This window comes from Amyelois transitella, chromosome Z, assembly GCF_032362555.1.
Source record: "Amyelois transitella isolate CPQ chromosome Z, ilAmyTran1.1, whole genome shotgun sequence".
Classification (NCBI taxonomy): domain Eukaryota; kingdom Metazoa; phylum Arthropoda; class Insecta; order Lepidoptera; family Pyralidae; genus Amyelois; species Amyelois transitella.
The window spans coordinates 1,832,885-1,857,229 of NC_083535.1; the positions used below are offsets into that span (position 1 = coordinate 1,832,885).

General features: G+C 34.9%; 1 protein-coding gene across 1 annotated transcript in view; it reads right to left on the reverse strand.

The window, feature by feature from the left end:
• LOC106130489 (probable cationic amino acid transporter) overlaps nt 1-24,345 on the reverse strand; it is a 79,469-nt gene that overhangs the window by 31,916 nt on the left and 23,208 nt on the right. The window contains exons 7-10 of the mRNA XM_060953731.1: nt 16,387-16,595; nt 11,877-12,048; nt 2,789-2,972; nt 333-457 (exon numbers count right to left, since the gene is read on the reverse strand). Coding sequence (XP_060809714.1) covers nt 333-457; nt 2,789-2,972; nt 11,877-12,048; nt 16,387-16,595 — 690 coding nt within the window. The remainder of the gene's footprint in view (nt 1-332; nt 458-2,788; nt 2,973-11,876; nt 12,049-16,386; nt 16,596-24,345) is intronic.

Genomic DNA, 24,345 nt, shown 5'->3' on the forward strand with positions numbered 1-24,345 from the left:
ATGTGCACCGCTTTTTCTGCAATGACGCCTTGGAAGCGGCAGTAAACTTAGTTTTAAGTAAATTATTTGACGTCAACCAATGTTGTGAAACTAAAAGATTTGACAATTATTAAGCGATATGATAGTATCCTATAATAATGAATAAAAATTTTCAATTTGAATTTGAGTGAAAGAGAAGGAAGTATTATATCTTCCACCATGATGAATTTTGGACAGCAGTTCACAATGGAAGGTACAGTTAGCGTGTGTGTCTGAGATCCGATAAGCCGGCGGGTGAGCGAATCACACACAATTTCGCCTCGCACCTATATATATATTCAACAAACACATACCAATGCTCATCATCTCCACCAGAACCTCCAGTTGAATCAGCAGGGCCACCATAGCGGCTGCCAGACCCCCGCAGATGGTGGCGAAGGCCGGAGTGCCGGTCTTCTCGGAAACAGCGGCCAGTTGTCTGCGTAAACATATAATTTGTTTTAGATTCAATCATTTATTAATTAACCATAATGTTTATTTAAAATAACCTTATTACCTAATCATTAATTTAAAAATTATTATAACAAATTTATTAAAATTATTTGTGTCTTTTTTATTTTAATTGATAAACTCTTTTAATGAAGTATAATACATAAACCTAATCTAAAAAAATAAAAGTCTGAATAAAATGTGGTGCAGTAAGATGCCTATGAAAACTTTATTTACTGATATTGTTATTGAAGGTATGTAAGGTACTTTGATGTAACTGTTTTTTTTTTGGAGAAAAAATAAAATACCAAGAAAAGTGATGCCTTTCTTGGTATTTTTGGATAGGACATAATCAAAGCCATTGATGTTGTAAAAACAATTTTTGAAATAGGCTAATATTTTGTTAAAATTCGCTTCCAAAGGTAACACTTTTTCCCTCTCACTCACAAATTATTATAACTATTCAACAAATACTTCAAATGAAAGAAAATACTAAGTATTTTCTAAACGGTGATAGGCAGACACTGCTATCAGCATTAAGTAAACCTGTTGTAGGTTCAAGGCTCAATAAAGTATAAGATAAATAAATAAATTCCCTCCGTGAAGTTTGTAAATACCGCGGAGGGGATCGCGTCTTGTTTGCGAAAACAGAAATTTAATACCAGCTATTTTAAGAATTTACTTGAACATTTACTAAGAGTCTGTGATGGATTTTATGTTTTTAATAAAAATGTCGAAATATCCTATCCTACTTTATAAATGCGAAAGTTTGTGAGTATGTCAGGATGGATGTTTGTTACTCTTTCACGCAAAAACTACTAAACCGATTACGATGAAATTTGGTATGTAGGTAGCTGAAGACTCAGAGTAACATATAATCCGGGGTTCCCGCGGGAATGATTCCACGCGGATGAAGTCGCGGGCGGCCTCTTGTCACAATTAAAGGAATATTTCAGCTGTGAGATTTCAGATGTCTTCGAAGAGTCAGAACGGACTTATCTCTCTATCTAACTCTCTCTCATCTCTAATCTTCGCACCTTCCGCAGTAGAGTTCAGGGCCCCGAGGTCCACTTTCCATCTTTTCCTTCTCCATTTAGTCCAGTTTTCAGCGTGCTCAGTTTTCAGTCCACTGGCTCGCTTAAAGTCATTGGAAGAACTTCCATCCATTAGTACATAAATAAATCACGCCATTTTTTTTTCCGGAGAGTACAACAACTTTTCACTAACCACGATCTTTGCATACATATCTCGCTTCATTCTCTTCATGCAAGCTCAGCGATTCGAAGTATTCTTGACCTGAGCTTTCACCAGAACTTGATTTGATCAAGGTACGTTCGTAAAGGCTTTCGCTTTCCAACGTTTCCATTCAGCGTTAAAATAATGCTAACTATTTATTAATGAGGTCTAATGTATACACAAAACGTTAACTATCATTGTCTCAACCATACAAATTTTCACTGTCGCAAAAAACTTCTACCTCTCCAAACGCTCTTCTCTGAAAAAAAAATCCCAAAGACCTTTACCTTGACCTTGACCACAACCTAAATCAGATTGTAGGAGAGCGAGAGTTAAATCCACATACACAGCTTACCAGTGGTTTCCAGTAAAGAACCTTTTCCTCTATTTGGTAATATATATTTGGTCCTAGGTTATAGCGTAGACTTCGCAATGTAATGGAAATATGGAGTCAAATCTTGATACGATCAGACGAGGGGTCCAATAACGGCGATATTACAGTAGGCCACGTAGAAAAGCATATCATCTTCGATACATCTATGTTACGAAGGTTGAATCCTTTTCTATACGGCCCACTGTACAACGAAGACCGCATGAGTTGTCAGGAACATTTCATTTCACTTGTGTTAGTTCGTTAATTGCAGATGTAGATAATAAGTTTATTATTTTTAAAAAACTTAGTTTAAAATCAGTCACGAGTCAGCCAACGCGCCAATGTTCACAATAAATAGTTAGAAAGGAACGCAATTTTTTAACCGCGGAAGACTGTTTTTGTTAACAGTTTTGCTTCATTTGACCTTGTAGTTCACATGGACTTTTTTGTTGAAATTAGGGTTGCCAGGTTGCCAAACCTAAAAGCCGGACAGACCAGCCCGTTTGGCCGGACATTTGGCTAAAAAATCCCGGACACCCTACATTATCGGTAGTCGACTAGTCGCTTGCGCTCGGTTGTTTGCGAAATGTAAAAAGCCTAACCAAAAGCCGGACAAGACAACGTTTGGCCGGACATGCGATCAAAAAGCCTAACTATGTCCGGCTTTATCCGGACGCCTGGTAACTCTAGTTGAAATTAAGCAATACTTACTTGAAAATCAGTCCATCTAGTGCCATCGCGTAAACAACGCGTGGCATGGGGAACATTGAGCCAAACATTGACACTGTCAGGCCCGCCAACGCGCCAATGGCCACGATGTATTTGCATGTCGGGGCATGCACGTACGCAAACATTTGCACCAAAGCCGAGTCCGTGTCAACTTCGTCGAAAGGCACTGTTGGAGGGGAAAGGATTTGTTTAGTAAAATTTTCATGCGTACTCGTAATTATTTATTTATTTTAGGTACATACATAAAATAACGCAATTTATCCGTAGGCAAAGATAAAAATTTTTATGTGCTTGTGTTACTACATACTTTTTACGCTTCATTCAGATTTGTAATTCTCTTCATGCAAGCTCGTGACCTAACCTTTGGCCAGGACAGGAGTGAAGAAAAAAGAACATAATAATGGCACATTTATTGCTTAAAGTGATTTTTATAAATTTTTCAAATTTTATCTGTTGATATTATTTTTGAAATACTTTTTAAGAAATTAGTTAAAGTTAGACAGTAACTAAATATAAACATTTTAATTTTATTCTAAAACTTTATCGAGTTTTCGAATCGGCAATAAAGTCAGGTGCCCTGAATTAAATACTGCTACTAACTCCATTAACAAAACCTAGCTTTGAAGCTTAAAACAATCAGTAATGAGAAAGAGATTTTATCCTGGAAAAATACAAGTTAAACAAAAGCTCAGTGTACACTCGGACGAAGCCGTAGAACAATGTTAGTGGTAAATAAAATAGATTTGAACAAACCTGACAAAGAGAAATAAAAGAATGAAGCTTTCAGAAGCTTTGTAGAGAAAATGAGTGTCGGTCGCTACGGCGAATAAAGTGTACTAGAATTGAACAAATGAATATTCATACATTTCTGTTTGAAAGCATTAGTGTTTTAAAAATAGATTTTTCTAATAGATTCGACACGTCGTCATTTGCCGTCACAAGGATTTCCTTACACAGAGCACAGAAGCACGTTGCGACCGGCGTCGGTTGTCGGTTCCTAACTCTGTAAGTAATGGATTTTTAAGCGACTGCCTTAAGCTCAATTTACTTGATGTAAATAGTGTTTACGATTGGTTTACAATGATGCTCTAATAATGGTTTAATGTTTATATATATTGTACAATAAGTAGTCCACGTCATACATACATACATAAAATCACGCCTCTTTCCCGGAGGGGAAGGCAGAGACTACCTCTTTCCACTTGCCACGATCTCTGCATACTTCCTTCGCTTCATCCACATTCATAACTCTCTTCATGCAAGCTCGGCGGTTTCGGGTACTTTTGACCTGACTATTTACCAGCACGTCCTTAATTAGTCCACGTCATCGTATTGGTAATTTCGATACGGTAGTTTTTAATGATTTTGCAATTCAGTTTCATATGAAAAAAGTTTTAAATAAATAAGGGAAATAATAAAAACGGAATAAAATAATGAAGTGTTAGAATTTACATGACACTATTTTCATACTAATAATACGAAATCCAAAATTTAAAGTTGAAAGTAAGTGGAAAGATGTGGTCTCTGCCTACCCTTCCGCGAAAGAAGCGTGATTTATATAAGTATGTATGTGTGAAATTTTAAAATATTAACCGCGTTGTGTTAGTCACAATTGCATTAATTCTCTGTAGAGAGGATATTGGTTTGATCACGATTCTGGATAACTCAGATTTTTACTCGAAACGACATCAGTCTGACCTCCGCAAGCTTTGCCGGGTACCAAACCTTCATGCATCTCATGCAATTGCCAGAATGTGTAGGTTTCCTCACGATGTTTTCCGTCACCGTAAGTTCAACTCCGAAAAGAGACATTTAGTAGTAGAAAATTTGAATCTGTGCCTTCACGCGCCTCATATATTTAACGGTTTTACCAGTACCGCACGTGAGTAGGTACTTACTTTCATACTAAAATAATGACTGCGCTACGGAACGAGAAAGTAATATTGCCAGCGCTAACCAATTCCCATTATTCAATTATTTTTAATGACGTACACTATGACCCGCCCAGCCACAGCTCCCTATTAAGTGCACTTGATATTTTCAAGCGGAGAAAATATCGGAACGACGGCGTATGATCGTAGAAGAGCGTTTTTTCTCTTAATAATGTTTTAAAAATTAAAAAATACTGCTGTCTCTAACAAGATTTCCAATATTAAAATTCCACCCGAGAAAGAATCCTGCATTTTTATGAGGTAGTTCTTCTCATAGTGTTAGTTTTATATAATATATATTATGCTAGTAATCTGTCAGTTTTTGAATCTTAATCCATTATTAAATCGTATAACTAAACGTGGCCTTTCAGTCTTTTCGAGACCGTTGGGATAAAGACGTGAGAAGATAAGAAGATATACATATATATATGTATGTAATTTTATAGTCATGACCGCTAGTCTTGAAACATCCCTCCTTTTTACATAGAAGGCTAAAAAATATACGTGTATCACACTAGACTAGTCTTGCAATGGTCTTAACGTCACCCGTTGATACAAATTGAATTAACGCCAGCCGAGAGCTAGCTCCGCTTTATATAAACATGTACCCAGTAAATTTTCTTGTTTCTTTATACGGTATTTGTTCAGGTAATTGTTTTATGCAACACGTGCAAAGGAAAATAAAGTTTTTCAACAAAGAAAATAAACGTTGCCATATCGTGTTTCATTTGGAGGGAAACGCGTGCTTGTAATGCATAATTTCAAAATTAGAACAGCGAAAAAACAAACTTATTAATGCAACCAGATAATGGCCAGTTATAGCGGCGAACTTTTTAATTTAACACAAATAAAGAACTTCACAAAGAGCAAAATCGTTTGCCTGGCGACGTCGGCTGAAATAAAGAAAATAAGGTGCAATTATGAGCAAAAAAAAAAGAAACTCCAATTCGAGGTGACTTTTGAATTGAAAATAAAGATAGTGAAAGAATTATTTTGTTATTGACAGCGCTGAAAATGTTTGTAAGAAAGTAATATCTGCCGTGATACACAATTGGGTAATTCTTGGGCGTAGAAAAGAAAACAGAAATAAACGGAACAAGACCGACAAAAAGTCCTTTGAAAATTTCGTATAAAACAGTCCAGAATAGTAGTATAATTGTACAAATAATTTTACCGAAACAAAGAGTGATATTGTGGCTTGTCGTGGTATTATACTGAAAATGATTCTCCGCTATTTTTAACGGTGTCGAAAACGTACCGCACAGTATGAATGCAGTGCGAATGCAAATTCAACAATTATGTTGTTAGCACACCGCAGCCTGCTCTGTGGTTGAATAACATTTCCAACTAGATTTCAGCCCTGGAATTCGCTTTTATGGGAATTATTAAAGCCTTGTAGCCTATTTTGCTCTTAGAAGTAGATAGTGACAGGAATAGAAAAGTCATTGCTTAAAAGGTTTTCTCAAATTGAGAGTATGAGAGCCGTGTGGTTTCCGGCACTAATATAAAAAAAAGAATAGGACCACTCCATCTCGTTCCCATGGATTTCATAAAAGGCGACTAAGGGATAGGCTTATAAACTTAGGATTCTTCTTTTAGGCGATGGGCTAGCAACCTGTCACTATTTGAATCTCAATTCTATCATCAAGCCAAAAGCTGAACGTGGACTATCAGTTTTTTCAAGACTGTTGGCTCTGCCTACCCTGCAAGGGATATAGACGTGACTATATGTATGTATGAGAGTATGAATGGCTTAAAAGATTACGCCTAATTAGTTCTCTTCCTACAAAAATAGTAATAGTTAATCAAGTATTTAGGTTTTTTTATTTAGAACACTTCTTTTATCTGATAGTTTAGCCACTTTCTCTGAACTATCGGTTATTCCTCAGACTGAACTAGGAAAAACTTTAGGTTTAAAAATCAAGGTACTTGCATCTAGATTGCAAGCCCCTGAATTCCAGGTCAAGATGGTATTTTACCGATTCTTATTACGGCACCTTAATAAAAAAATTCTTCAAGAAAAGTATTTGTAATAATATCTTCGTTGCACACAAAATTAAAGAATAGTACGAATTTTAAGGAAAATAGGAAATTTCGATGGCGTAGTCATCCCACAAATGTATGAACTTATTTATATTAAAAGCATTATGTGCCGTGTGGTTCCCGTTACATTAGAGTGAGACCATCTACTCTCTTTGCCATGGAAAGTCGACTAAGGAAATAGGCGCATACATACATACATACATACATATGGTCACGTCTATATCTCTTGCGGGGTAGACAGAGCCAATAGTCTTGAAAAGACTGAATGGCCACGTTCAGCTATTTGGCTTAATGATAGAATTGAGATTCAAATAGTTAATTATCCTGGAAGGGACTCTGTGGACGAGATAATTATATGTTTACCCCTTTATTCAATTTTAATCTCACTTCAGTTTATTGCGGTAGTCTTTTGTAGACTTTAAGTTAGATATAGTTAGTAATAGTATATTAATCTTTATATACGTGACTTTACAAAAACCATATAAATTTTGCACGTTTATATATTTTTTTTAAAGTTGGCAGCCCTAACTCTAGGGCTTTATTGGAAAACTCAATGAAAAACAAATCCGTTGCAATTTAATTGTGAGTAGGATGAAAATCGGATTTTCCGGATGGATAACCTTCACAAAAAGAGTGCTGTTGCAACTAGTTGAGGAATGCAACGCAGTTCGTGTCAAAGCAATAGGCTATTTTACACCATGTAAAAAAAAATATAAAAATGCACGTATCTTATAGATTTTGTAAAAAATAAAAGAAAAACATCGATCATTATTCATAAAAGTGCAATATGGATTTTATAATTCAATTTAAAAAATCCTCTTTTTTAATCTGTTCTTCAAAAGTCGAAAACGCTATCCGCCATGTTGGGTACTGACGTGACGTCATACTTTTAGTAAACAAATATCGAATCGAAAACATATTGATGATGTCAGGCTCTGTTTATTTTGAAATTTTAAAATTTCTATCACGTTTTTGGGTTTTTACTCTTTAATAATTTAATAGAATCATGGAAGACGGTTTTGTGAAAGCAGACAATATAAATCTACCGAGGATTAATACGTTGATGGTGGCGAAATTTTTTGCGTCCAATCCCGATTTCTGCTCTGCTGAGTTAAGAAATGTTAAAACAGCGATGTAAGTATTTATTGTATTAAACATTCTCTTACAATACACAATTATAATAGGTAAATTATTATGCCATGCCTTTGGATCTCTTGTTGCTAATTTCAACCAAGTGTTTCTCATTTTAATATCACTTGGCAGTGGAATCCACAATTTTTCTGGTGTTTTTATACTTGTATTCTTGCATTCAGGAACAAGACACCAACAATATGTATTGTAATTCATTATTACAAAAATCTTTTTACTTTAGTCTTACGTAGAGCCGTATTGTTTACTAAAAGTATGACGTCACGAGTCAAAACAGCATGGCGGATGGCGTTTTCGCGCGAAAATACAAAATCATAAATAATAAATCGTTTTTAGAGCACTTTTCGGCTTCAAAAAATTTTAATAAAAATTCTATAGGTATAACACAGTCTCAGGATTGATTTAAAACAGTTTTCAAAAAAGAGTGTAATAGCCTATTGGAGTGGACATCGGGCGTAGTGATGTACAGTACATACATGGCTTTTGTATCGATAAATTTGTTTCCGCCGTTTATGGCCTCACGGGATAAGTATTTCTCTGGGATAAAAATATAATAGTATAAAAATACCTTTCAAAATAAAAGATTTCAGAAGGAATTACTTTAGCTATTCGCACTTTTTTTTGGGATTCTTTTTTTAGGCGATGGGCTACCAACCTGTCTCTATTTGAATCTTAATTCTATCATTAAGCCAAACAGCTGAACTTGGCCTATCAGTCTTTTTAAAACTGTTAGCTCTTTCTACCCCTCAAAGGATATTGACGTGCCTATGTGTAAGTATTTTTATATATTAGCATTGTTTTAAATAAATTACCATTATAAAATATTTTTGAAATTCTTCAAGTCAAGCCTTTTAGAATATGATCTTCAACTCTGCATTAACTTAACTCAATACCGTCTCATAGCCGACACCCTAATTTAATGACGTTTAATACTTACAAACTTTTGCACTATCAAGACGTTTAATGTAATTAGATAAATTCAGAAAATATCGACCAACGTTTTATATTCGTCAGGCGGTCACTAAATGCATATACGACACTAGTAGAAAATGCGAACAGAATTCTATCCGATGTCCACAAAATGTGAGTTATTCCTTTAACAATTTTAATATGAGCTGGCAACATTATCGATAGTTCCAGTATCTATGTAAATTTACGACTTAATCTTATCGATTATATCCCTTGTGGAGTAGACAGAGCCAATAGTCTTGAAAAGACTGAAAGGCCAAGTGCAGCTGTTTGGCATCGCCTAAAAAATCTATAAAAATTTAATGTAAGCTGGCTCATTTTTTGTCTTTAACAAAAGTAGCTAAAAATCTATAATAGTAATCATAATGCTTTTTATTGTCGCTTATCTAATAAAAGAAACAAGAGATACAGGCGAAAAACGTTTGTAAATACACATTTCTCTGTCTCTTCTCTCTCTCATCAAATAATCCGTAAATTTTCATCGACACTGGAGTGATCGTTAATGTTCTCAGCTCAAATCGAAGGTGCCATACTAAACGAATAACTCACGTTTCGTGGACGTCGGATAGAATTTGTTTCGTCTTTCTAGTGTCGTATAAGCTTTTAGAGACCGAATGACTATAATCCGTTTTGAGCTCACTGAGATATGGGATTATCAGCTCATATTCCGGAGATATTATATCATTTTCAAAACGAGAATTTTTCTGTAATAACGTTTTAAATTATGGTCCATTCACGAGTGGCTAAGCTCGTGTATAACATTTAAAAGATGAGGATTTTTATTTACGTTAAATATTATCAAATACAAGTTTTCATTTTCGTCTTATTCTATTTAGAAGATGAATCTGTATCTCAGGCTTTGAAATACATTTTTAAAAACATGTTAGCAGCTTGTCATCTTACAATTTATTTTCTTAAGTACTGTTTAGACGATTATTATTGGAAAGAAAATTATTTTTACAGTATAAAGACGTTAAGAATCATCAAAACCAAAAAAAATATAATCGAAAATAACATTTACACAACGAAGCTAATTCAAAGTGTGTAATTTGTCCCATATATAATTATTTCTTTCAGCTTATCGGTTTGGGCATTCTTGACCTATTATACAATAACAAAACAAACAAATTTTTGTTATAACTTCACGTTTCCCAGAGATGGTTTTAAAAATGAATTCCTCGGATCGGCTGGACTAGAAACCTAGAAAAAGCGTCGATTGTATTCCGTTCCGACCTTTCTTTCAACCTAGTTTTATTTTAACAGGTGAGCTGTCGGCCACAAAACGCAATCACTGTTAGTTTTAATAACCCACTATAGAATTACTTAGGTATGTTTTCGATGCAAGTAATTTGGATCGGTAATTACGATATGCGCTGTAAAATTTTATTCATATTGATTGATAGCTTTTATTTTTATCAAAGTGGACTAGGACAACTCCATTTATTTCATAACGTTCAGCTGAATGGCTTAATGATGGAATTGAGATTAGATTAGGATAAAGAAAGATAAAGGTTTATTAGGAGATGTCACCATACTTCTTAAAACGTAAAACACTTGTCTATTACCCAAATACTTGGTTCTCAAGATTCTAACATTCCACCCCATAACTTGTTGACAAGGGTATGCAATGTTGTCAGGCCCGTGTTTCTCGGTTAATTCGATTTTCTCACAACTTTATGATAAAAAAAAAAACTTGGCTCGATTAAAGAGATAATCTTCAGTGGCACGGAAAATGAAATGCGCGGAATGTATAAGAAGAAAACTCGACGTTTAAATTTTCTTCTTTGAAAGGTGAGGTTTATGTTTTGTTTTTTGAAGTGAGCACTTCTTCAGCGGCGTTGTGAACATTTGTGATGGATGAACAATGTTAAACTCACCTCAGGATACGTCATCGAAAATTCATAAGACTGTCATCCGATGTCAGTATAGAAAAATAAAATTTTTGGTGATGTTTTTATGTTATTCATTGTTTCTACTTTTTTAATGTTTTTTTCTGACGTTTACCGAGCACCGCTCGGTCGCCCAGCTGTTGAAAATCACTGTATCATGTTTATTACCTCTTCGTTTTAGAAACGTTCTTATTTGGGTAGGTTTGAACAATTTTGTGAAATTAATTATAGCTTGTTTGTAATATCATTGAAGGATTGTTTAGTTCAACAAATACGGCTGTATCTATTTGAAATTCAGCAAGTGATAAATTAACAATAGATGTCAGTGCTCCATCAAATTAGTACAAAGACGGAAGACAATATATAATATTATACAACATGCTTTAATTATTACATAAACTAAGTCACGGTATGATGAAAATATCATAAATATGAAATTGTTTGTGCTTCTATTACGCCAAAATCTAACAGCCGTTGGATAATGCAATTACTTAGTATACAGATAATCACGTCACGTCAATCTTGCGGGGTAGACAGAGCCAACTGTCTTAAAAATACTGATAGACTGTACAATATTTTACATTTATTTAGTTTGATCCCACTGTAAAGTTTACTGCCAAACCCAATAGTTGACTAGTTGATAATGCTTCTACCTGTAATGCTATATATACTATGCCTATTATGCTAATACATTTGTATTTCGTAAAGTTTAATTGATTAAATATACATGCCATTGCCTGAATATGCAGATTTACTCACGATGTTTTTCCTCACAGTAAGCGGTATTTCTGGCGTAAAATGGATATTTCACCAGTTATTAAGCCAGAACGTATCTTGATCAAATTAAGGATGTCCTGGTAAAGGGTCAGGTCAAAAGTACCCGAAACCGCCGAGCTTGCATAAACAGAGTTATGAATGTGGATGAAGCGAAGGAAGTATGCAGAGATCGTGGCAAGTGGAAAGAGGTAGTCTCTGCCTACCCCTCCGGGAAAGAGGCGTGATTTTATGTATGTATGTATGGATTAAGCCTGGGGTCCCGCGGCTCCAGTAAGACCACATTGTCTGTGAATTATAAAATAAGAGACTTACCAATCAGAGTGAGCATCATGGAGCTGCTGACATAAGCAAGCAGGATGATGCCCAAACTCAGGACGATTGCCAGGGGAATGGATCTCTTGGGGTTGTTGGCCTCTTCCCCTGTCGTGGCGATGATGTCGAAACCAATGAACGCGTAGAAGCAAGTAGCGGCGCCACTGAACACCTGTGTAGAAGAATTAAAGTTGTTAATTTTCTTCCCCTGGCGATAAATAAGGTTGCGTCCTCAGTACTATGAAGAGCACGGGGCACGCCTTTGAAAATGGATTCAAGATTGGGTGACACAGGTTTTTTTACACGAAACGAGCCTTATCTGTCCTCCACAACCTTTATAGAGGAATCTAAACCGTAAGTCCTTGGCCGTGTGGTCCCCGGCACCAATACAAAAAAGAATAGGACCACTCCATCTCTTTCCCATGGATGTCGTAAAAGGCGACTAAGGGATAGGCTTACAAACTTGGGATTCTTTTTTAGGCGATGGGCTAGCAACCTGTCACTATTTGAATCTCAATTCTATCATTAAGCCAAATAGCTGAACGTGGCCATTCAGTCCTTTCAAGACTGTTGGCTCTGTCTACCCCGCAAGGGATATAGACGTGAACATATGTATGTATGTATGTATGTATCTAAACCGTATCGGATCACGGTTACACATCCAGTTGCCTGAATGTGAAGGTTTCCTCACGATGTTTTCCCTCACCGTAACAGCCTCTTTATACTACTCAAGTGCGGTTAATTTTTTTAACAAATGTACATAATTTTGAAAATAATTATTTGATCATGGTCGAGGTGGTATTTTAACTTGTGCTTTTGAGAGCATCACAAATTTTTTTCATCATTGACTTTTTGTTAGTCTTCTCACGTTTATCAGATAAGACACTATTCCAGAGAGGTGGGAGATCATGGAAGCTTAATTTGCTGATTGCTCATCGTGCTTCTGCATCCATAAATGAGTTTGTCATGACGTAGAAGATCTGCTACATATCTGTGCCCTTCATCACTAGTTATTTTTTTCAACTGATCCAAGGTGGCAAGATCAACATAAATTCCTTTTTTTTTTTTAAATATACTAGATTTTACCCGAAGATTCGCCCGCGCGGTTTAAGCGCCACCTACAATACAGGTTCTACGCAATTCCACGGGAACTTTAGTTTTTAAGATTGATTTATTAGATAACGCGTAAAGAGACAACAAACAAATTTCTGAACATAAATTAGGATACCTTAATGTCAACAAATTGTTCTTTTATGAAACCGATAAAATGTTGATAATACAGAATGTAAAGAAATCGCCTAAAGCTTATTTGCTTTTCCAATTTTAATGTTATTTCGCTAAGCAATTGAGATCTTGTTAAGTTTTCAGTTGAGACAAATTATGTAAAAAATCGCCAAAACCTTATTTGCTTTTCCAATTTTAATGTTATTTCGCTAAGCAATTGAGATCTTGTTAAATTTTCAGTTGAGACAAATTATTTATGTTCTTCCACCTTAATAACCGACATTTCCCACTATTCGTGAAGTTCAACACTGAAAATATACCAACTGTCAAACAAATATTTGTTTAGCAACGTTTGAATCAAAGTAATGGATCTCTACAGCCAGATGGGAGCTTGCATTTCCATTAAGCTTGAAGATGATAAATAGTTTTAGATACTCATAACTTTGAAATCCGTTCAACCTTAGTGTGCTATAGTATCAAAATAACGCAAACACACACATTTCACTGGATGTGTAACCGGGGTGGTGAAGTTAACATTGTTGAAGAAAATGCTGCAGTGCAGTTCGTTATCGCTTCTTCTGCACTGACGCCTTGGAAGCGGCAGTAAACTTAGTTTTAAGTTATTTATTTGACGTCAACCAATGTTGTGAAATCAAAAGATTTGACAATTATTAGGCGATATGAAGTATTTTATAATAATGAATACAGAATAATAAGGAAACACGCTATGACGAGAGAGACACATATAATGTCTCAGCTCCTTCGGGGCAGATAAAGCTAACAATTTTAACAAAGTTCAAAAGCCACGTTCAGCTTAATGGTCAAATATTGACAGGTTTTTAAATAACAAAATTCTGTATATCTATAAGCAAATCTGTGAAAATTCCATCCGTATTATAAATGCGAAAGTATGTTTATTTGTTGTTTGTTAGGTTAGGTTAGGTTAGGTTAGTTATCTATTGAATTAATATCTTTCTTAAATAATATGTATAAATAATAAGAGTCAGGAGAAGGACATCTAGGGTACCATTCATCCCGGTAAAAACTGAAACTCCCGTGGGATTTGCGAAAAATCTCTAATCTTTTGTATATTGAGCTAAAATTATAGCTTTTTGTAACTAAGTGGCGATTAATTCGTTGCATTTTGAAGGTGACGTTAAATTCATCCATTTTTTGTTGATTGCGCTAAATTCACTTTGTGTTCGATAAAGTAATTCATCGAATTTTTCAAATGTCATAACTTTCAGCATATAACTCATGAAACTTAACCACTGAATAAACTAAGAAAATTCTCTAACTTCAGTCAAGTACCTACGTTCTGAAGTTTACGATACAAGTGTGAATGTAGTTATTCAGGGTATAACATTTCGGTAACAATAAAGACTCGAAGTTTCTGCTTATGTCCTTGAAAACGAACAGAGGTTTCGCCTCGTTCCGAACAAACAAGAACTCAAAATAATCCCCCAAAACTTTAACTAACACGAGGAAGAACAATGCTAAACTTTATTGGAATAAGTGTAGAATTTTGTGCCATAATTATAGTTACAAGTCTGCTCGCTAATATAGAGGTTTTGTCTTCGATCATTAAATTAACTAGAATACGCCTACGGCTTTCGAACATATACATACAACGTCTGTATCCCTTGCGAGGTAGACAGAGCACGATAAAACAAAAACTTAAAGACCACGTTCAGCTGCATGGCTTAATGATGGAATTGAGATCCAAATACTGGCAGGTTGTTAGTCCGTCACCTACACGAAGAATTTCAAGTATATAACGACCACGAAGTGAGATGTCTCACAACTAACGTTGTAAATAGATTTTTTGTGATTCTTAAAGTTGTACAGGTTAAGCGCCTTTCCAGCTTTTTTTAAAGCGAAAGAGGATCATAATAGCTTTATTCCTTAGAAAAAGTTACACTGCAGTGGAAATAGTTGCCATGAGATATGGTCTGCACGAAATTTTGTCAAAAACTATACCCAATGTAAAACTAAGGTGAAATTCACTAAGATGAAGTGGCTTAGTTTACATTAATTTCTCTTTAAAATTGTGACAATCTTAAAAATATATATTTTAAATGAAGTTTATTATCATTTGTCTTTTTGAAAAATAGAAACTCTTTTTACTAGTCCGTATTGTTCAATGACACAAAGACGATAGTCCAACTATCGTGAAACTAATTAAGAACTAAGTTCAACTATACCCTAACAAGATCTTAATTGGCGCGTAGTTAGTCGGGGAACCGTTAAGCGTAAGAAGCCACAAACACAAGACACAAACATCATCCTAGAGTTCATCCCTCCTTGTATTCTCTGAAATAAACCTTCTCAAAGGTGCTCCACTTTATATGGTACTAGCGACCCGCCCCGGCTTCGCAAGGGTGCAAAATTATAAATGTTATTATACATAAAAACCTTCCTCTTGAGTCACTCTACCTGTTACAAAAAACCGCATCAAAATCCGTTGCGTAATTTTAAAGTTTTAAGCATACAGACAAACAGACTAAAATAGCGACTTTGTTTTATACTATGTAGTGATTATATCTGATCTAAATTCTTTTCGAGGTTTCAGTGATAGTTTGTTTGTAAACTCTTATATAACAAATTACAAAACAGTTATTGGAATTAGAAGAATAATGTACAATGGCGGACTTATCTCAATTGGGATTCCTTCCAGTCAACCAAAATATAAAGAAACATCCATAATTAAAAAGGCAGCGCAAATAAAAAGCATTGAGGATGAGTTATAATAAACAAAAAAAATCTACAAATTAGTTATTATTAGTTATTGGATAGTCCTGGTTATACGAGTATCTGTCCATCTTGTCAGTACTCGTCCATCTATAATCCTAGCGTTAGATCAGATAACTCTTCCCTCAAATCCTTTGGATAGGAACACGAGGTGCGACTGTGACCACGACCCTAGATTGGCTTCTTACGACATCCACGGGAAATGAAATGGAGTGGCCCTATTCTTTTTTATATTGATATTGTGAAGTTGACGTTATTGAAGAAAATGCTGCAGTGCAGTTTGTTACCGCTTCTTCTGCACTGACGCCTTGGAAGCGGCAGTAAACTTAGTTTTAAGTAATTTATTTGACGTCAACCAATGCTGTTAAAACATACGTTTTGACAATTATTAAGCCATATGAAGTATAGGATACTTCATATCGCTTAATAATTGTCAAAACGTAATACGTGTAATGATGAATAAAAATTTTGAATTTTGAATTTATAATTGGTGCCGGGAACCACACGGCACCTGAGGCGGTATGAAGACACTTACCCCACTCCAGCCGTACGGCAAGAACCCTTTGTGGTCAGTCCAATTGGACAGGTCTATGTAGAACAAGCCAGCGGTCATGATGAAGACCCAGACACTCAGGTTGATGGCGTTCAGGACATTGTTGAAGAACAGGGACTTCTTCACGCCAGCCACGAGGACCACGGTCATGCCAATGCTGATACCGAAAGCGATCAGGTCAGGAGGTTTTCCTGTAACAAATAATTATTTTTTTGACTATGTTCTAATGACAAAGAGACTTGTTTTTCCTACTGACTTTGGAAAGAAAGCAAACATTTTTCTGCCTATATAAAATATTTCTAGAATCCGTGATAGCAACCTTAACCTACTTCGCTCTCGCGAAGAATCCCGTGTAAGAGGAAAAATGAATTTATTTATCAGAACATTTTAATTAAAAGACGATCTATCCGGCGAAGCATAAAAAGGTCAGTTATAATCATTCCTAAGTCCCTTTAAGATGAAATACCATGGAATTGCTCGATACAATTTTTTCCCTGTTTAATCATAATAGCTTTTTTTTTATTAGGGTTCCATTACCAGGCGGCAAAACGAGATTTATAATTGAGCAATGATACTTTTCCCCCTAGAGTCCCCATAGATTTTTTCTACATAAAGAACGTAATGAACGTAACGTCACTTTGGTAAATTCAAACCCAAACTCAAATTATTTATTGCTTAACTGTGTAGAAGTGTGAATGGAAAAACATATAACAGTATCAACAGTTTTATAATTTAATAGGTTTTTACACGAAGCGACTTCCGTCTAACCTCCGCAACCTTCGCAGGTAAACCTTATTCGTATTGGATCAATCATGGTTACACTTCCAGTTGCCTGAATGTGCAGGTTTACTCACGATGTTTGTTATAACGCTGCAACATATCCGTGCCCCGCGGGAAGAATTTGACATGTTGAAAAAAGCAATTTTACAGGGCGGCCATTTTAAACTTTGGCTTCCTCTGGAAAATGCATATGTTTGTTACATTTATAACTTATACTTTATCTAAGGTAAACTTTTTACGATGATTCGAATAACGTACAGTAATTTGCATAATTTTTCTTAGTTTTTGAAATAATCGACATGTCAATATGCGTACCGACGACTTATCAAGTGACTTATCCACTTATCAATATATTTTCCAGAATGTAAAGATGAGTTATCAAGTTTTTCACCTATTATATTTCGTCTTTTATGTAGTAAACAACAATTTTAAACCAAAACTGTTATTAAAATCCTTGGTGGATGGGTAGCAACTTTATCTGCACACATTGCGACCTTGACTTGCTTGCGAAAACTGGGCCGCTGTTATTAAAAATGTACCCCCAGAACATTATTTTCTATTACTATCATCATATTTCTATTACTACATATGTACATACATAAAATCACGCCTCTTTCCCGGAGGGGTAGGCAAAGACTACCTCTTTCCATTTGCCACGATCTCCGCATACTTCCATCGCTTCATCCACATTCATAACTCTCTTCATGCAAGCTCGGCGGTTTCGGGTACTTTTGACCTGGCCCTTTACCAGGACGTCCTTAATTTGATCAAGATACGTTCGTCTAGGTCTTCCCACTCCGACCTTTCCCTCCACACTCTCCTTGTATATCTGCTTAGTCAACCTGCTTTAATTCATCCTCTCCACATGACCGAACCATCTTAACATACCCTTTTCTATTCCTGTAACTACATCTTCTTTCACATCACAACATTCCCTTATCACGCTGTTCCTTATCCGGTCACTCAATTTCACACCCATCATACTCCTTAACGCTCTCATTTCCACTGCATTTATTCTGCTTTCGTGCTTCTTTTGCCATACCCAACTTTCACTCCCATACATTAATGTCGGGACCAACACGCCATGCACAGCCAGTCGAGCCTTTTTGGATAGTTTCTGACTGCTCATAAAGGCATGCAAAGCTCCATTTACCATGTTCCCCGTGTTCACTCTCCTTTCAATATCACTATCACACTTGCCATCTGATGTAAACTTTGATCCTAGATATACAAACTCTTTCACTTGCTCAACTTTTTCTCCTCCAATCAAAATATTATATGCTGTCATTTCTTTCTCCATTTCAAAAACCAGTGTTTTAGTTTTGCTTACGTTCACTTTCATACCTTTCTCTTTTAAAGCTTCATGCATACAGTTTACCATCTCCACTAACTCTTCTGCTGATGACGCCAGTATAACCTGATCGTCGGCATAGAGCAGACATTTGACGAGTAACTCATTCATCCTTAATCCACTTTCAGACTCTTTCAAATCTGTCAAACAACTATCCATAAATAGGTGGAACAGCCACGGTGACGCAACACATCCTTGCCTAACGTCTTTCTCAATCTTAACCACTCAGTGTGCGCTCCGTTTATCCTAAAACAAGCAGTCGAATCCTCATATAAGGATTTCAGTGCTCGTATTGAGAGACTGCTCACCCCATGCATAGAAAGTGCTGACCACAATTCATTCCTCACAACTCTGTCATAGGCCTTTTCCAGATCTACGAATGTGCAATAGACTTTTTGACTCTTGGCCAAAAACTTTTCGGCTATGCACCGCAAGGAAAAGACATGATCAGTACATCCCATTCCCGTTCGAAATCCCGCTTGAGCATCCCATATTTTATCATCAGTTTCATTCCTGACTCTATTAATCAATACCTTAGCATACAATTTGCCGACGACGCTAAGCAGGCTTATACCACGATAATTTTTGCAGTCCAGTTGTGACCCTTTTCCTTTGTAAAGTGGTACGATAACAGCCTTACACCAATCTTTTGGTACTCGGCCGCTTCTCCAACACAAATTGAAAAGGCAGTACAACTGACTAGCTACTACGCCTTTTCCTGCTTCTAGCATCTCGACCGACACTATCATACCCAGCAGCCTTGCCCGCTTTCATACTCTTAAGTGCTTCCACAATTTCGAAAATTTCAATTTGGCCTTTCATCTCATTCTCTTTTTCTTCGCTATAGCAGAAATCGTTATTATGTCCTTTTTTTTTTCAAATAAACTTTTAAAATATTCCTTCCATATCTTTAGCACACATTCTTCTCCTTTCACAACGCTACCATCCTGGCATCGGATCCTAGTCAGCTCTCTGGTTATAGTTTTTCCTCGGCCTAACCTTACGGATTTCCAGAATACTTTCAGATTTGACTGAAAGTCTTCTGATAGCCTTTTATCAAATTCCTCTTTATACTCTTTTTTCTTTCTAATCACAGCTTTCTTAAACAAATCTTTCCTTTTATTATATTCCTTAAAAATAAAAGCTAGTGACAAAAATGCTTACAAATGTAAAAACCTTTTTATTGTATATTGTATTCGATGGAGCCTGATGTGAGTTACTTTTTACGCAGGCGAAGCTTTGGACAACAGCTAGTACGAAAGTCAATATTTATTAAAATATAATAATATTGTGAGATTGATCAAAGTTATGTACCTACCAAACTAGAAAACAATTATACTTGCGTTAGATTAACTAATTATCTGAATATATCAATTTATTATGTAAAACAATAAATAAATTTTAAATGTATTAATCAAAATATTAAGTAACGTACGTATGATATAAATCGAGTATAACCGATTAATTCGTTTTATCAGTTTACATCGGGGAAGGAGGTACAATTTCTAAAGGAACAAATTCACATATCAGATTAGGAACCTCATTTGTTTTCAGATCGTAAGTTGATAAAACAACTTGTAATAATTTTCGCAAAAATTCTGAGAATTCGAATATTGATATATAGTCTTGTCAAGAAAAAAACCCTAATTATCGAGTTATCCACATACTACCAAATGCAATATCTCCGCAATTATTCTACCAATCTGGCTGTTTTTTTTTGACAAGGTGAATAATAGGCTTAGAAAGCGTTTGGACCAATAAAAAAAAAAACATGTAGGTCTAGTTGTCAAGATCTTCCCGCGCGCCACGGATATGTACGTTTATTTAATCCTGAAATGTATATGCGTTTATAACTATATTATAATAATGGTTAACATTTTAATATGCTATCTTTAGATTTTTTTTCGAACTAGAACATTTTAGATATTCATGATTTTACTATGCTATCTTTTGAATTTTTTATCGAACTAGAACATTTTCGGTATTCCTTAGAAATCTATCCAGATATACCCTCTTAATTTGTGGCAACGAAATGAACAATCGTATCGTAGTCCGATAGATTCGCCTGCATTAGGGTCTTACGGAGTCCTGAGGGACTGAATGCCTGTTGAAGTAGCTTTTCATAATTTTATAATAATGCTTAAGAATGTTATTTTCCTTTGAAAATGAACGTTGTTTTTGAATGTCGGATTTTAGGTAAGTGCTTCAGTTTATTCATAAATATTTTAAAGGAGAAATTTTTTATAACGGTTGGTTGCTGGTATGTAATTTATAATAAATCTAAGGTTTCATCTCATTATTTTGAGTTTAGGAAAGATTGTTAAAAGTGGCCTTAAGATATACTCAAAATGATACGCAAAACCAACGTGATTTAAAAGTTTAAAGTTTGTATTTTAGAAAACGTTTTTATTTTAACAGAGGCACTTATCAACGCGTAGATAAAACCACTAAATACTTATTTCTTTGTCTAAACAACGATTATAGATATATACTATGTAGAATACCCAGATCCTATTCTATTTTTTTTTAAATTATTATGTTTTATTCTGTTATGTGCGATAAGATATAAATAAATATATCATTAAAATAAGTAGCATGTCAAAGAATTGTACTGCAGTCGACTATTGCTGTCGACCTCGAGACAGAGGTAAAAGTTTAACAACGAGTTTTAAACTCCAAGATTAAGAGTTGCAAATGCTCCAGACTTGTTCCCGGGCCTGCACCGAAAGAGGAGTTTGACTCGCCTCGGAATTGTCGGCCAAGTTAGCTTTTTGTGACTTTACGAAATTTTCTATTTCAATCTTAAATGAAAAGTTGATATCAATTTAAAACAAAACATTATCTAAGTTTAATAATCATAATAAAACTTATTACATAATTTCTGTGTTATTATAATGTTGACGTTTATTTTTTTAATTTTAAAACTTTGCCATTTTTTAGGTAGCATGTTCCAACTTCCTCAGAGTTAAAAAAAAACAAATGTCAAATGTTTTTCATGAAATTCTGACGTTTAGTATTTTAATAATAATACTTTGCCAATTTTGAGGTTGTATCTATGTTGCTTATAATTTCTATACCTTAACATTTAACAAAAGAGGAATGTCAAACCGCAACCTAGGTATCTACAATAAAAACAAATTTAATTAGTTTTAGTAAAATAAATAAAATAACAATATGATGTTCACGAGTAAACATTTTAATAAGGGATTATGTATGCGATTGGCAACGGCTTGAAAAACATTTATAAAAGTGTTCATAATATTATGAGAGGGATAAAGTCAAGTATAGATTATTTTTATATTTTTTCTTAAGCCTGTTAAAGACTTATTCCAGAAAATACGATAAAAAAGATGAATTTGTTTTGATCAAATCGGAGATATTCCAGTGAAAAATCAAGTCAGGAGCACCGTAAAACGGCAAGTTCGCAGTAAAAAAAAAGTCACAAATATTTACTGACTGGGCTGGACACGTTTTGACATATAGCACCAGATTTATGAAAGGAGCTATAGTTCAACGTGGTGAACTTTTCAGTGCCTTTAAGAATGTAGGCGCTTTCTGTCCCGTAAGGAATAAAAACGTAATTATGTTTACGTATGTTATATAGATATGTTAATGGTAAAGATACTATTTTTTAAAAAAATATATATGTTAGTCAACGCCATACAGTTATTTATAGTACGAATATTAAAGCAAAATGATATCACTATAAATTCAAGATGGCGGTCTGCCCAAGTTAGATCAAACATTCTAAACCCGAGTTGTAAACTTTTCGCTGCCGGCCAGCTTCTGCTGCTCTCAGCTGTTCAAACTTTCCCAGGCGAAATTATTATGTTAAACACGTCCTCAAAATACTGATGCACTAAGTAACACAAGTTACATACATACATATAATCACGTCTATATCCCTTGCGGGGTAGACAGAGCCAACAGAAGACTGTTGGCTATTTATTTAAGAAAAAAGACTAATAATAGGCCACGTTTAGCTGTTTGGCTGGCTTAATGATAGAATTGAGATTCAAATAGTGACAGGTTGCTAGTCTGTCGCCTAAAAGAGAAATCCCAAGTTTATAAACCTATCCCTTAGTCGCCTTTTACGACATCCATGGGAAAGATGGAGTGGTCTTATTCTTTAATATAATAACATACAAGTTGCTAGACCATAGACTAAAAAGAAGAATCCTAAGTTGATAAGCTTTTGTGTATTACCTTAAATTTTTTATCGTTATTACTAGATTAAATTTCAATAAGCTTCAACAATTATTTATTTATTTGAATAAGGCACACCAACACTATACATACAAATAAATAAATAAATATATATATGCAGGACAAATTACACAGATTGAGTTAGCTCTATGTAAGTTCGAGACTTGCGTTACGAGATACTAACTCAACGATACTATACTTTATAATAAATTCTCATACAGATTAACATCCAAGACCTAGTATAATCAGAGAGAGATCTATTTCCATGTCATTTACGAAATATGCATGCAATCATATATTTGGCATTCCTTTGATAAACGGTAAATTGTATTTTGGTAAAGCACTGACAGTCAATTCAGTCTAGCTATTGCGAATTGAGGTTACTTTGTATGGTAAGTATTAGTTGGAATTTGGAAATGTTCAATTAGAAATAGAATGCCTGAAACTGTAATAACTTTGATACTGACATAGAATAGTGAGCGTATGCGTGCATCTATACTAGTGTTCGCACCCGGATATCTTCTTGTTGGCGATAGCTTACAGCCTGTAACTATTTCAATCTTAATTCAATTAATCATATTTTCCCATTATGTTAGAATTAAAACTGGCGCCGGTATCCTGAATTTTATGACAGGCACATAAATATTTATAGTCTAACTAACTGTGCCCGCGAATTCGTCCGCGTGGAATAGTTATTTTGGGCATCATTGAAGCCGTCAAGGATGAATAATTTCCCCCTCTTTTTTTCAAATTTTCCATTATTTCTTTGCTTCTTATGTTATATAGCCTAAAGCCTTCCGTGATAAATGGTCTATTCAACGCAAAAATATTTTTTCAATTCGATCCAGTAGTTCCTGAGATTAGCGCGTTTAAACAAACAAACAAAAAACAAAGAAACTCTTCAGCTTTATAATATTAGTATAGATAATAACACAGATTGAGGTAGACCCAAAGTCGACAAATAATACATAAATATTCAAGACTTTTTATTCAAGACTGAATTTATCTTTATGTATATAGATTCCATCATGGGATTAGAACTCCTTGCTATTAGAAGGCAAGCATTCAACCACTAGGCCACAAAGGCCTTAGTTAAATTAAAGTTGATTAAGTGCTTGTCGATGAAGCATCAGTTGAAATAACTTTTAAGGAAATTGTGAGGAAATAATAACATTTTCTTTTAACTTTGGAGTTTGCTAACTTTGTCCCTGTTCATTTAACTGGGGAAGACCAACTGCAAATGATTATTCTAAATTTCTTGAAAATACAAATTAGCTCAATAGCGGATTTTATAAGAAATTTTTTGCATTACCGAAATAGTAAAAAAAATTATAATGGTTTTTTTTTATTCAGCATTATTAAAGTACCCCTCAATACTAAGTTATTTTCAGTATTCTTGATGATGTATTAAATAATAGATTTGAAACACATAACACGTTTTAGTGCTTACAGAATAGAGAGAGCCAATCATTTGAAACCGAAATGTCACTTTTACCCGAATGTATTATTGATTGAATTAATATTCAAGGATAATGACAGGTTGCTATCCCTTCGTCTGAAAGAGGAATTGCAAAGTTTATAAGCCCATTCATTAATTGAGTTTT